At 40.3% G+C, this 14713-nt stretch overlaps 1 protein-coding gene across 2 annotated transcripts in view; it reads left to right on the forward strand.

Moving 5' to 3' along the window:
- UBR2 (ubiquitin protein ligase E3 component n-recognin 2) overlaps positions 1-14713 on the forward strand; it is a 60306-nt gene that overhangs the window by 27071 nt on the left and 18522 nt on the right. For both annotated transcript variants that reach the window (XM_056853140.1, XM_056853139.1), the window contains exons 16-30: positions 515-576; positions 1746-1856; positions 2304-2369; positions 3104-3226; positions 4393-4456; positions 4618-4742; positions 5617-5669; positions 6415-6517; positions 8112-8160; positions 9256-9410; positions 9524-9626; positions 10453-10562; positions 10669-10749; positions 11956-12137; positions 13990-14189. In XM_056853140.1, the coding sequence (XP_056709118.1) occupies positions 515-576; positions 1746-1856; positions 2304-2369; positions 3104-3226; positions 4393-4456; positions 4618-4742; positions 5617-5669; positions 6415-6517; positions 8112-8160; positions 9256-9410; positions 9524-9626; positions 10453-10562; positions 10669-10749; positions 11956-12137; positions 13990-14189 (1587 nt within the window). The remainder of the gene's footprint in view (positions 1-514; positions 577-1745; positions 1857-2303; positions 2370-3103; positions 3227-4392; positions 4457-4617; positions 4743-5616; positions 5670-6414; positions 6518-8111; positions 8161-9255; positions 9411-9523; positions 9627-10452; positions 10563-10668; positions 10750-11955; positions 12138-13989; positions 14190-14713) is intronic.

Below are 14713 nucleotides of genomic sequence, written 5' to 3' on the forward strand. Positions count from 1 at the left end.
TAGCCAGCATCCTTTGAGCAAACATTGGCTGTCTGTTACATAGAATGATGAGATTACCCGAAGCTAATCCCTTTAAGGTTACTGAGGTAAGGAGGTCACTATACAGTCAGTGAACTTTGGCCAGGAGCATTCCATAGACCCAGAATTTGTTATGACCAATATTTCAATATGGCAAGAATCAGGGCTCTGTGGAACCAATATTAACATGGCAAGGGTGTGCCCTGCCGCCAATAATTAATTAAGTTTCATAAATATCTACATAAATTGATATTTTTATTTGTTTCTCTAGTTTCTGTTTGAAATTGATCTTGCTTCCATGTTTAATCCTGATAAAGAGCTTGTTTTTAAAAATCCAATTTTGGGAATGATACATCCTTGTTATGTTATCATTTCTTCTACTTTGACAGTTGCATAGGTCCCAAAGTAAAAGAAATGTCATCATCATAATTACCTTTGTAAAAGAAATGTGCTTACTTTATTGCTGTACAAATATTCTTCTCTTTTGTTAATATAGGTTTGCATGTGCTTCTAAGCAAAAGTGAAGTGGCATACAAGTCTCCAGAACATCTACCTTTGGTTAGTAACAGCTATTTTAAGGGGTTGGAGTTGCACCCAAAAGTGTCCATATGCGAATGGAAGGCACTTTCACTCATAGATGAATCTGTCATTTTCACAGCTGCCCATTCAGACTTCAGTCCCCACTCTGGTTCTGAGAGTCTAGCCTTGTTTTGGGGTTTTTTGGTGGCTGCAGAATATGGGAGGGGCTACCTATGGAGTTCTGCTCACACTTCTTTAAAACATATCCGGTGGGTCTCTAAAACTAGGTTACTTCTTCCTCGGGTAAAGTTGGGAAGGGGTTGTGGCTCAGTGGGAGAGCCTCTGCTTTGCATGCAGAACATTCCAGGTTTAATCACTGGCATCTTCAGTTAAATGATCAGGTAGTAGGTGAAAGGCCTTGACCTGACAACCTGGAAAGCCACTGCTAGTCTGAGTAGACAATACTGACCTTGTTGGAACAGTGGTCTAGTTCAACATGAAGCAGCTTCATGTGTGTTCATGTATGTGCTCAAAGTCAGCAAAATTGTCTTGCCTCCCTGTACATGCCCCTCTTATATATCTGCCTGCCAGTGATCTCTGCCTGTCACCATGCAAGTGGAGAAGAAGGAAAATGTCTTAACCATAACTGGCTTGCTGCAAATGTTACTGTGCCATGGTTAATGGAAATAATGGTTCTCTTACCAAGGTCAATCCATAGTTTTCATCCTGGTATGCACCCATGCCTTAACTATGGTTTTAGGTATTCAGATGTATCCTTAACCATGGCATAGAAAAACAAACCACAGGTAGTACTAAGAAGGCAGAATAACTAAGTGGTAATGGTTTGTAAAAGAGACAGTTAATATTTAACACAGCATTTGAAGGAATGAGCTACAAAACTGGCAGATGATCAAGAAGAAAAATAGCCTCAAGTGGTAAGACTAGTAACTGATATTCTTGTTTGCTTATTTAACTGATAGTTTGAAGTAAAATGGCTTATGTTTATGCCCAGAGACAGTTTGCTGAAATAAGCAAAAATGTGGAATGAGTGAGGAGGAATGTTAGGTAGAGAACAAATTAGTATGCAACACGTGCAGGTTTTCATGAGGGAGATGGGCATTCTTCCCATTTGTAAACATTTCTTAAGGTCCTAACCTTAACGTACTTCATGTCTAATTAACTGTGTCTGTTATGCTCAATTTATACAGAGTGAACTTAGCCCACCTATGCTAATAGAGCATCCCCTACGATGTCTAGTTCTGTGTGCCCAAGTACATGCAGGGATGTGGCGAAGAAATGGGTTCTCACTTGTTAACCAAGTAAGTCTTAAGTGTAAAATCATTAGTAGCTCATTTTCTTGTGCCTATGAAAAACTTATCCATAGGAGATAATTGCTCTAGATAAGTGGAGGTGGTGGAAAGTGTTGTCAAGTCACGGCTGACTTGTGGTGAACCTGTAGGGCAGGGGTGTCAAACATAAGGCCCGAGGGGTTCATCAGGCCCTTGAGAGCTCTTATCTGGCCAGCCAAGGCAACCCCCCCCCTTCGATCTGGGCTGGCGAGGCATGGTCCAGCCCGACCAAGTGACATGTCATATCCAGCCCTTGTAACTACTGAGTTTGACACCCCTGCTGTAGGGTTTTCAAAGCAAGAGACGCTCAGAGGTGGTTTGCCAATGTAATTTCCCCCCCTGATCTGGTAAATATTCTACTTCATATTTCCTATGTTAAATGTCCGGTTTATCAAACTTTATTACTTTCCTTCCCAGATATACTACTATCATAACGTGAAATGCAGAAAAGAGATGTTTGACAAGGATATAGTAATGCTTCAGGTAACACTGTTTAATAATATTTTTGGATACTTATTTATAGTCTGTCTTTCCCATTAGTTCAGTATGACTGTGGTTATGGTAGCTCGTATTTGGAGGAGCCACTGATTACCTTGCAGAAATGGTAGTTTCCTAAACTAATTCATCCTTTTATTTTGGAGATTTTTTTTAAAAAAAACTTTTGTTTAATTGTACAGCTGTATACATGTATGCATTATTTTCTTGTATCTGTAATTCAAAGGTAAATCCAGGGGGTCTTAGAAGCAAGGACTGATGCTGCTCTAAGCATGTTTTCCCAACCTGAATGCAATTTCTATGACTTGTACCAGTCCACATTTCTTTCTTTTTAAAAACTTTATATGTGCAGGTGTGGTGCCCTTGGGTAAAACATTTCATTACATTTCCTAAAGTTGATGCCATTATTTGGGTTCATAAAAAAGTAGTACATAAATTCATAAGAAGAACCAGCAGTTTAAAAAATTGCAAACTGAAGTCCTAAGATAGGTGCTAGGGTGGGAACAAAATTAAACAGGCTATTGTGTGAAGTCCCTTCCTGCTTTCTAGGCACAACTTAAACAAGCAGTATGTTTATTAATTAAGATGAATTTCACACTAAAGTGATACCCCAGTATGCCCCATGTTTCAAGAGTAAGCATTGACAAACTTACTTTTTTAACAAGTGTAATAACATCTTTTGTATTCAGCCTGCCCATATAACACATATAAAATTTCTTTAGACAGGTGCATCCATGATGGATCCAAATCACTTCCTGATGATAACGCTGAGTCGTTTTGAACTTTACCAGATATTTAGTTCTCCAGATTATGGCAAAAGATTCAGCTCTGAGAATTCCAACAAGGTATGCTAGTCTGTTAAAAGTTATATTTTCTTTTTTGAAACACCTAAGCCACCGGAAACAGATTTTACCAAAGAACAATTTTTAAAGATTTGTTCCAAGGACTTTGAATTTTTGGCTTCCCAAACACTTTTAATAGCTTAGACTGTGAGTAAACTTTATGAGACGCTGGCTTGACCCAATCCTCGAGTTTTTTTGTAAACAGCCCAGTACTTCAGACCTAGTAGTTCCAGAACATGGGGGACGGGGAGATTTGCATCCTACAAACAATTTATGGACCCCCTCATTTATGAAAAGAGAACCAACCTAGAATAGCACGTGCCCCTGAATTCCCCACCTCATTGATTTTAGCACTGAAAGTTATAGACCTTGATATTTATACATTGGTCTTCTAAATGGAAGGTAAGGGGACACTTAACTTACTTGCTAGGACTCTCTTATATTAACCTTAAGTCTATCGAAAGGATACATGGCCCAATTCATCATGACCATATTTTATTACATTGTAATACCTCGTGGATTCCTTCTTTGATATTGGAAAATGTCAATTTCTGCAGCATTTTTGGATTTTTCCCTCTAAAGGTAAAGGTAGTTCCCTGTGCAAGCACTGTGATGTTTCACCATGGCATTTACTAGGCGAACCATGTTTATGGGGTGGTTTGCCATTGCCTTCCCCAGTCATCTACACTTTACCCTCAGCAAGCTGGGTACTCATTTTACTGACCTCGGAAGGATAGAAGGCTGAGTCAACCTTGAGCCGGCTACCTGAAATCGACTTCCATCAGGATCGAACTCAGGTGATGAACAGAGCTTTGACTGCAGTACTGCAGCTCACCACTCTGTGCCACGGGGTTCTTACTTTCCCTCTAGATACTTAAAAAATGGGAAAGTCAAATCTCTGATTTCATCGAATTAGGTTACCAGTTAATATGAATGAAGGAGCTGCTAAAAAAAGGACTAGTTGGCCTAAACCCAAAGAAACATCCCTAGCAGAAACCTCTCCTGAGAAGAGAGAGGAGGAGATGCTAATTGATTTGTGTCCCATGGCCAACACTTGTGTGGCTGCAGAGATTTCTAAAAAAAGATTTTTGAAGTACAGCAAATGGATAGGAATATCTAAAAAGATATTTGCAAATCATTTTACAATTAGTATTTTCCCCCCCCCCCAGGATGTTCTTCAGCAAAATAATACACTGATTGAAGAAATGTTGAACCTAATCATAATAATTGTTGGTAAGTTTGTATTTATTTCTGTCAATTTACTGTGAATTAGATGGGTTTGAGTTTTGTTTTTATTGGTTTATGGACAGGGAGATTAAAAGCTGAGATCATAAGAGAATGTTTAATAAAAACAATTGATCAGAGCCTGCCATAATTATGTTTGTGTTTTTCAGGAGAGAGATTTGTTCGTGGAGTAGGTCAGATCAGTGCTACAGATGAAATAAAGCGAGAGATTATTCATCAGTTGAGCATCAGGCCCATGGCTCACAGTGAATTAGTAAAAGCATTGCCAGAAGATGTGCGTATTATATCATATGTTCAGTGTAACTTTCAGAAGTGGAGGGGGACTTTTTGGAGTGTGGTGACTCTTGTGTTTTAGGGAATGGGTGGTTTGTTTCTGATGGTGGGCAATAAGAGTTTAATGGGGCATAGTTTCTTCTCAGCCAATATGCTTTTCAGGGTATTCCTGCACTTCTTCCTCATTACCTTGTATTTCTCCAGAAATGTCATCTGCTTTGAATTTTTTTAGCCACCTGCAGGTTGCAATTGATTTTTTTAAAGAGTTTCTGAAATATCAATATTTAGATTTTATTAAATTATTTTACATAATTTTACAAAGTAAAAAAAACAAAGAGACATTTCAGATTGTGTGCTACGTGTTAGCCCAGTCTCACCCAAACGGCAACACAGAACTAAAAGTATGCTATGTCCAAGCATCCAGTACTAGCAGATGTTTAGAGCTAAAAGAAAGATAGCAATAGGGGTTATAGCTCAGTGGTACAGAATTTGACTGCACGTTGCAATTGTTGTAACCCAAACATGGGAAAGCTTACTGGAGTAACTAAAGATGAGATGCTGTATGTGAAAGCTAAAGATACACCATCCAAAACAGGGAGGGCCTTATTCTAGCTTGTGGTTGCCGTATTTCAGCTGGGGAAACACAGCAGTGTATTATGACTGGAATATCCGACCCAAAAGGAGGTGTGCAGTTAGAGCACGAATTGTGCCGGCTGTTCTAAATATTAGTATAGAGATCATAGTCCTAACTGACTGGCATGGTATAGGTGATAATGGATATGAACGTGATTTGGGAGGAAATATTTGGGAAGTGGAAAAGACTCATATCCATTTGTAATAATGCCTGATTTTCTGTTTCCTTTTAAATTCTGCAGGAGAACAAGGAAACTGGAATGGAAACGGTGATTGAAGCAGTTGCCTGTTTCAAGTAATGCCCTTTCATACATCCATTTTTTAAAGTGTATAAAATAACATTGTGTGGTCAGTTAATATCACATAAGACTATAGCTGTGTTCTTAAAGTAGGGTATACTTTTGATTACAGTGGCTCACTGGCAAAGTATCTACTTTGCATGCAAAGGGTTCTTTTCATGCAATCCCCAGCATCTTCAGTTAAAAGCACCAAGCAGTAGGTGATCTGAAAGACCTCTGCCTGAGACACTGGAGAGCTGCTGCCAGTCTTGAATAGGCAATACTGTTCTTCGATGGACCAATGGTGTGATTCAGTATAATGCATATGTACGCGTTCATGTGATTAGACCACCCATTTTGATAAATGTCATCTTTAACTGAGAGAATATCGTTGGCCAGAAGAGATTGGTCAACTTTGATCAAACTTCTTTCTGTCGTTTACACAAATCTTCTGTGAAGAGTAACATCACACAGAAAGAAGGCAGAAGAAAACTTTTAAAGTTCTTAACTTACATGTTAAATTATAAATCAGAGTAGCTGTTGCCTTGCTGTCTCTCCTTCCTTGCCCCAGCTAAGAAGATGATGTTAAGAAGTGCATCTGGTGAACTAGTGAAACCAACAAGCCTGTGCCTGTGCTACCTGATTGATGTACCTCTTTCTGAGTTTCCAAAGGGCTTGCTGCTTTCACTGCCTGGAACTTCTAAAGTAGCATTTTTTCAGTTATTATGGTGTAAATTCTAATGGCCGTAATTTTATATTTAGGAAACCAGGATTGACAGGCAGAGGACTGTATGAGCTGAAACCAGATTGTGCTAAAGATTTCAATTTATATTTTTATCATTTTTCAAGAGCAGAGCAATCTAAGGTAACTGTGTGAAACAAGTACATTTAACCATAATATGATGATAGTGTTCTTTGACACTTTCTTTGCATTCAAGGATTTATGATTTACTGAGATCACTTACTTTGGTCCCAAAGTGCAGATTCTTCCTGGATGAGCCCATGATAACAGTTCTGTTCAGGGGTTAATGACTTATTATGGATAGTAATTATGGGAGCATGCCCCGAAACCCTCAGGCTTGCTCCCTCCCTCTCTTGCTTTCTCAGCAGCAATTAAAGGCTTCTGCATTCTCAATAAAGCATAATTTGTTTTGTCCACATCTGATGAAGAGATTAACTATAGATTTTTCACTTTTGCCTACAGTGTGAGTTAGATTCCTGGTTCATAGACACAGGAAAATGTTTCGGATGGGGAAAAACTGCAAACTGTGGTTTGAGGGTTCTGAAGTCTTTAATTCTTTAGCCATGCATGACTTGGAAGGGTGGGAATGGTTATACATGAGCCTGAGGATTACCAAAGATCGTTCCCTAAAAACAATCTGTGGTGGAAACCCTCCGTTGCACACACACTCCCTTTCATGCATGGCTCAGGAAATCATGATTTGATGTTAAACACTCAGTGATTTCAGAGCATTGCTGTCTGCAGTCAGTCTATGTGACTGCCCAGATTTCTGTGCAGAATTAATGTACAATCATAACCGTCTTGCATTACCTCACTCCATGTGAGCACTGAAGTTCATATCAAATATATCGACACTACATTGGTAACTAACAATATAACTTCTGTGAAGGAATCGAAAGCTCTGTGGATGGGAGAGAAGATCTGGGGACAGGAAGAGTCATCGACTAGATTGATGAACGATTGAGAAGTGAGGATTGTGGGCATGTAGGGAAGCTGAATGAGGATGGGAATGTCTCACATGGCCTAGGAACCAGCTGTGGGATATTAGTCAGAAAGAAGTAGATAGATAAGGGAGTTTTGGAGGCTGGGGGTCAAGGACTTGAGATAAGAAAGAGACTAGAGGAAAGGAGCTAAACTTGTTATTGGTGGAGCAAGCCTATCAAATACTTGGCTTTGAAGTCTAATTTGAAAAATGTGTTCCTTGTCAGCTTATACATTTAGAATTTCAGTAAATGTGATCTTGTGTCCTTTGGAGTGTGTTGTATATTTTGTTTCTTACATTTTTCATGGAGCTGAAAGGCAAAAATAAAATGAAAACAGTCAAATGGGAGACCTAGGCCACAGCACTGGCAACGGAAAGCACAGTCCTTCATCTTGCAGTGCCCTTGTTGCCTGGTGTTAGCAGAACATTCTGAAAACAATGCTAGTTAGGCTGGAAGATGAAGCCACTTACATCAGACACAACACTAGTATACTTTATTTTATTTATTTTGGACTTGTATCCCGCCTTCAATCCCCAGCCAAGGCCAGGCTCAGGGCGGGTAACAGGAATCGATAACAAAAATACAATAAGATCATAAAACATCTTACATTAAAGATGATTAAAACCATATAATATTACTAATAATAAACCAGTAAATTATATAGAAATAACATTGGTTGTAGTCTTGTGAGCCTTTGAATGTAAAACTAGCTTTTTCATTTTTTTTTTTATAAGGCAGAGGAAGCCCAAAGGAAACTAAGACGACAAAGCCGGCAAGATACAGGTACCTATCTTCCTGTTTATATGGGTGCATGGCATAGTTGCTACTGTTACCAGTTCTTAAAATTTGTTTGTTTCCAAAAAAAACCTTGATGTTAATATACAAGGTGGAGCTGCTGTGTTCATTTGTTCCCACAAAAAGGGCTAAGGCTCAGAGGAAAAAAGGCAGGTGTACCTAAAGATAACATGCACAAATCTTTGCAGTTTTTACTAGAAAGGGCCATGAAATGTTTGCTTGAAATTACAAGCTTTGGCAGCTCATAATATTTACCTTGATTATGAAGGTGAATATTAAATATCTCAGTTTGGTCCTTCTGTTTCAGATTGCGTATCTGAATCAGAAACAGTCCCCTCCTTTCTTCCCTCCCAACTCCTTTTACTATGACCTCTTCCCAGGACAGCTCAGCACCTTGGACACTGCCGAAACAGCATCCTGGCGGGAGGTGGTGTAGTGTGGGGAGAGATTATCTGCTTACCCCCTGGCATGCTGGCATCCACCTGCTTGGCCAGTTGTGCCAGAATGCCTGGTGCCCCAGTGCTTAGTTGGGAAGGAAAGAGAGAAAGCAAGTGGTGATTTTAGTTCCTAAAACCAGGTGTGTGTATCCTGTCCAAGAACCCAAAAGTTTCAAATTTGTGTATATGCCCAGAATGAATTCTGTAAAATGTATCATGTGGCAACAAGTATTATGGACTTCAGTGGTATGGTTGTTGCTTCCTCATGGTTGGGTCTCCGACTGCTTTGGTTATGTTTGGCTGACTGAGATCACACGGAAGAGCAGATTACATGTAACGTTCCTGTTAGTTCCACTTGACCAAAAGAGGGAATACCTGGCATGGGATCTTCTCAGGTAATCTGTCTTTCCGGTGTGATATAATTCTTCAAAGTGACCAAAGCAGCCGTGGCAGAACCCAGCTGTGCTGAATTGTTAACCGGGCTGTGGAACCTCAATAACTCCTCTTGTGTGGAGCCTAAAGAATGAAATCTGTTGGTTTGACTTCTTGAGAGACCTGAGGATGAGGTCTTAGTTATTCTGTATGGGCCATGAAGGCTGCTGTACCAAGGCCGTACAATAATTTCATGATTTCATTTCTGTTTCAGCGCTCCCGCCTCCTGTTCTTCCTGCCTTCTGCCCTCTGTTTGAAAGCCTGACCAATATTCTGCAGTGTGATGTCATGTTGTGCATCACGAAGACAATACTGCAGTGGGCTATAGAACACAATGGCTATGCCTGGTCAGAGTCCATGCTGCAAAGGGTGCGTTTAAGCCTTAAACTCCAGATGCTGTTCGGTTCCCGAATGATCAGGGCAGGTGGGAAAGAAAGCTTCCAAGATATAAGTGAATTCTGAGCCTGGTCTCTTTTTCTTAGGTTTTTCACTTGATTGGAATGGCACTACAAGAAGAAAAGCAGGACATAGAGAATGCTAATGAAGATAATGTGGTTACATTTACCTTCAGTCAGAAGATCTCAAGTAGGTTCATATATTTAAGCACAGAGCCCCAAGTTGTTTTTTTAAATGAAGTAATAAGGCACCTTTTCCAACACTTCATTTTACTGTTCTGAAAAACGAGTGCTAAGATTTCACCTTTTCCATGTTTCTGTCTTTAGTGCTGCGATTGAAACTTTAAGTCCTGAATAGGGACATTGTGTGTTGCTTGTTAGCATTTCTGAATTGCCTTTCAGCCAACTAGGCATCAAAACAATTTACAAAAATTAAACATTACAGCAAGAATAGAACAATAAAATCTTAAACATAAAAGCATCTTATCTAAACAAGTATATTTTGTCCTTTCTTTGCCTGAGGGTTGATTCACAAACTGTTGTTGTTGCATGATCATGCAACATGTTCTGTGTATACTTGTAACAGATGTGTTCAAGAGTACATATGTGATATAGTCACACACGAGGGTCATAGAGTTGCCTGTGACTCGCTGGTGAGAGATACATTTTCCCCTTTGTGCAACATTTGGAACAGCCTTTCATTTCTGTGCTCTCTATTAGAGCGGATGGGTCTGTCTTTTGCAATAGAGCAGGAAATTTGAGTAAAGGAGATTATGCTACTGACCTGTCTGGGGTTGTCGTAGGGCAGGTAAGGTGGTAGCTGTAGCTTGTTCTTGCTGTGCTGTTTTAAAGCACCGTGCTGTATTTCTGGGACAGTGGTGGTTTTTTTTAGAAAGTGCAAGTGTCCTGGGGGAAAAAATATTCTTTGAAGCATTGCTCTGCTTCAGCAAAATATATTCAGACAAATGCACTAGATTCCTGTCGTGAGATGTATCCTCTATTTTTATTTGTCACAGGGCCTGGTGAAGCGCCTAGCAATTCGCCTAGTATCTTAGCTATGCTGGAGACTTTGCAAAATGCGCCCCATCTAGAAGTGCACAAAGACATGATCAGATGGATACTAAAGGTAAGATTGGCGGTGTGTTATTTGCCCATTTTTATGGCTGAAAATACGTTTTACAATATATAAACACCTTTAAATTCCACATCATAATAAATATTTCTTTTTTTAGACTTTTAATGCTGTTAAGAAGCTAAGAGAGAGGTCTTCTACAAGTCCTGTATCAGAAGCTGAAGGAAATATTATGGAAGAGGTAAAAATAATGAAATGAAAAAGCTGGTGATTTTGCGAACCTAGCACTTGCCACGCATTGCACATATGTTTGAGTAAAATTATTCTGAGTGAAATGTGACACCCTTAACTGTTATGACTGAACGTTCTTCTGTATTGGCTTACAGTGTTCTAACATTGATTATGTTAAATTAATTTTGTAATGTAAAGTGAGTGGGTTCATCAGCTGATCCAGCAAAAGAGGAAAACCCCACACTGTGCAAGCATTTTGAGCTCAAGGCTCTTCAGTTTTATAGTGATGTAATTTTAAGAGCATTTTAATCAGAGTCTAAATGCCTAGAAAACTGGGCTTGGTTTTTAATAAAAAGGAGTGTCCCAAAGAACCTGTGCCTTTACTGTAATCAAGATTTTACAGTAAATCAATTGGCATGTACCACTTTAGGTTTTCTTCATGTTGTCATAGATATATTTGCCTCATCTTGGATGGTATAATGGTTACACTGCTGATAAGAGGATGTGGGAGACACAGGTTTGAATCCCCATTCTGCCATGAAAGCTTGCTGGGCGACTTTAGGCTACTCATACAACCCTCAGCCTAACTTGGTTTGCAGGGTTGTTGTGAGGACAGAATGGTGGGGAAGAGAACAATGTAAACTGCTTTGGGTTCCCATTGGGGAGAAAAGTGGGGTATAAATGAAGTTAAATGAACTACATGTGTTCAACACGGCAGCACCCCTATGTCATAATTCCTTCCTTCCTTTTATGCTTAGACAAATTTTTGCTGTGACATATCATAGTGTACATTTTTGCTGCTTTGCCAGCCACCACTAATAGCACAGACATAGTGAAACACATGATGTGGTATTGCAACACTGATGTGTGTACCAGAACATTAAGGAGGGTGTAGAGAATTCAGCATGTAGCCGTTCTCAGTATGAGTCCATCTCAGGTTTAAGATCTAGCTCACGATAACTGCGCCGGTGAATCAATAAAATGGCTTTTCCTATTTAAGGTGGTGACATAGTTTTATTTAGGCACAGTTCAGAGTAAAGAGTTTCATGAAGTCACAGTACTTGAGGAAAGATGCTGTCATTTGGAGTGGCTTATCTCCTTACAGAGAGAATGGCAAGTACAATGATGCACGAGAACACATCTTATCTCACCAATTTGTATCATTCATAATTCGATTTGAATTGGTTTATTTACATTTCCAACACCACTTCTGCAGAGTTCACGAGATAAAGAAAAAGCTGAGAGAAAGCGAAAAGCTGAGATAGCCAGGCTGCGAAGAGAGAAGATCATGGCCCAGATGTCAGAGATGCAGCGACATTTCATTGATGAGAACAAAGAGCTCTTCCAACAGACTTTAGATGAACTTGAAACTTCCACCTCCAGAGTGCATGATAACAAGTAAGATGAAGAGTCAAATTAGTTTGAAAAGCTGCCGTCTCTTTTTAAAACCAACATTCTTTCACTTTAACATGGAAATGTGAAGAGACACTAAAATGTGTCTTGCTCATATCTGTCTGAAAAAGACATTGTTCTGCCTAATTTCATGTTTTTTACTTTTAAAAAAGACGGCTCAGTGGTGTTCACTCCTCACAGAAGGTAATCGTCAACAACCAAAAGAGCCATGAGACTGTTCTGTGCAGGCTCTGCAGGGAAAGGATCTACCAGGCAACTGCAGGAACCTGCTCTGCCTCATACTGGGGAGAAAGGAAGAAGGAAAGAGTGTGCCAACTTCTCACTGCAGGAACCTGCATAGATTGGGCCATGAGCCTTCTGAAAGGAGGCACCAATCCAGGAACTAAAACCAGTTCCATTCCTCAGTGGCCAGCTTGCCCTTTTCCTGGGTGGTTGTCGTGGTATTGGAGCTTTTACTCTTGCTACTCTGCGGCTAGCTTGCTTCCCTCCTGGCAGCTGCCTGGGTGCTGGGAAGAAAGCATAAATGCTGTTCAGAAGGGTGAGGAAGGGGTTGTTGGAATGGATGGACCCTTCAAATCTATCCCTGGCATGAGGCTTGCAGCTTACCCATACTCCAGTGGCAGCTGTTTCAAGGTGAAAACCATCTGCTAACCACATGCCCCATTGGGGAATGGCCTTGCTTGCTTACCTGAAACATGGCGAGGGGGAAACATAGGGAAACGATGCTCAGAAGAGCAATATGTGGCTCCCGAGCAGCTAAATATCACTGATTTGGTGATACCTGCCAATATAAAAATCAGTTTAGTTGCCAACAAATTGATTATAAAGAAGAAATAATTGCAGCTATATTATGTGACTTTGTCATTAAAATTTCTCTTCAGCAACTTGAGTTGGAATCTAAATAAAAATACTGTTAATTTTATGGGAAACTGGAACATGTTCTTTAGGATAAGTTGATGCAGTGCTTCCTATCTGAAGGGCAATGGCAAACTGTCTCCAGAAGATAGCCGCCTGCATCCCGTTTCAGTAGGAGGATATGATTTGTACATACCCAACACTCCTCCTTCTTGACTATATTTATTGCAGCTGTTCAAAATTATGGAGTCTTAGTTTCTTTAATTTATTGTGTTTAGAAATTTGGTGACTGAAAGTGTTATTTGCCAAGTTTTAACATTAACTATTGGTTGAGGATTTTCCCCATAGCTCCCTACACCAGGTAAATAGGTTCTGGAATATTAGGCTTCCACCATGAAGCAGCGTTAACTTGTGCAGGGGTCCCCAACCAAAGTGCCCGCTAATACCTTTCCTGGAGCCAGCCAAGTGTTTTCAGAAAGTGGCCAGGGCCGAGTGAGGCTTTTGCCCAGGAGGGCTTCTGATTGGCCACCAAAGATCTGATTGGCTGTGCAGATTAAAAGGCATCTTTTTAACCAGAGCTTCTCCCTGGAATGTTGAAGAGTTACTATTAGACTTATACGTGACCTTGCTCCCTGACATTTTGTGGTGGCTCCATCTCCCACAGCAGCCATTTTGTTGTTGCCCCCACCACTCTCATCCTGTGTAAGGATTTCAGAGGTGCCCACAGGCTCAAAAAGGTTGGGGACCCCCTGACCTTTATATGTTTTGTTCTCTGATGTGACAGCGGTAATCCTAATGCATCTTTCTGGGAGGCTGGTTTTAATTTGGCCACTCTGTGGCACAATACAGAGCTTTTCAGAATTGTAGGACTCTTCTGGAAGGAAAGGTATCATTTAAAGAGCTGTATATAATAAAGCACTATTTTAGTGTATTTTAAAAAAACATTTCAATGAAATACTCACTTAATATAATTTGATTCCAGTCCTTCAGTTTCAGATACCAAGCTTATAGCTTTGGGCCCTGAGCAGACAAAAGTGACTGAACAGAGGCAAGTGGTTACCTGTATTTTGTGTCAAGAGGAACAGGAGGTTAAAGTGGACAACAGAGCCATGGTCCTTGCAGCATTTATTCAAAGATCAACAGTCTTGTCTAAAAACAGAAGTAAAGTTATTCCAGATCCAGGTAAGTGGATATAAGGCAGAGTTATCCATCAGCTTTGCTATATGTAGTTGGTATCAGGAGTCTAGAAGTTTATATGCACAAGATTGTCTCCTAAAATAATAAGACAACTTTATTCACATGCTGGTCAAACCAAAGCCCTTCCAGTTGTTCCATGGATAATATGTTCCCTAGTTTTGGGCTGCCAGGACTTTGCCCTTAGCTGAGGTTAGTATACCTGTACAAGTCATGAGGCAACTGGAAGCTTAAGAGGGCCGATGGTGCTTGACCACCAGGCAAATCGATGCACTGCTTTTTACTTCCCTGTTTTCAAAGAAATACTTTTTTTCCTGCATGGTGTGTCTTTGGCAATGGAGTAGCTGCCACTCCCTCGGCCTCTTAACCAGAGGAGTTCTGAGCTAGGCCTCTAGGCAGTGTATGTAAGCAGAAGATCCCTCTATCTTTACCTTTCTTGCTTTCTGGCCAGCATTTTCCCCCCTGAGCAGTAGCAGTTAAGGGAGCATGTCACAGGGGGACAAAGGGCGGTA

The sequence above is a fragment of the Euleptes europaea genome, chromosome 7 (genome assembly GCF_029931775.1).
Source record: "Euleptes europaea isolate rEulEur1 chromosome 7, rEulEur1.hap1, whole genome shotgun sequence".
Classification (NCBI taxonomy): domain Eukaryota; kingdom Metazoa; phylum Chordata; class Lepidosauria; order Squamata; family Sphaerodactylidae; genus Euleptes; species Euleptes europaea.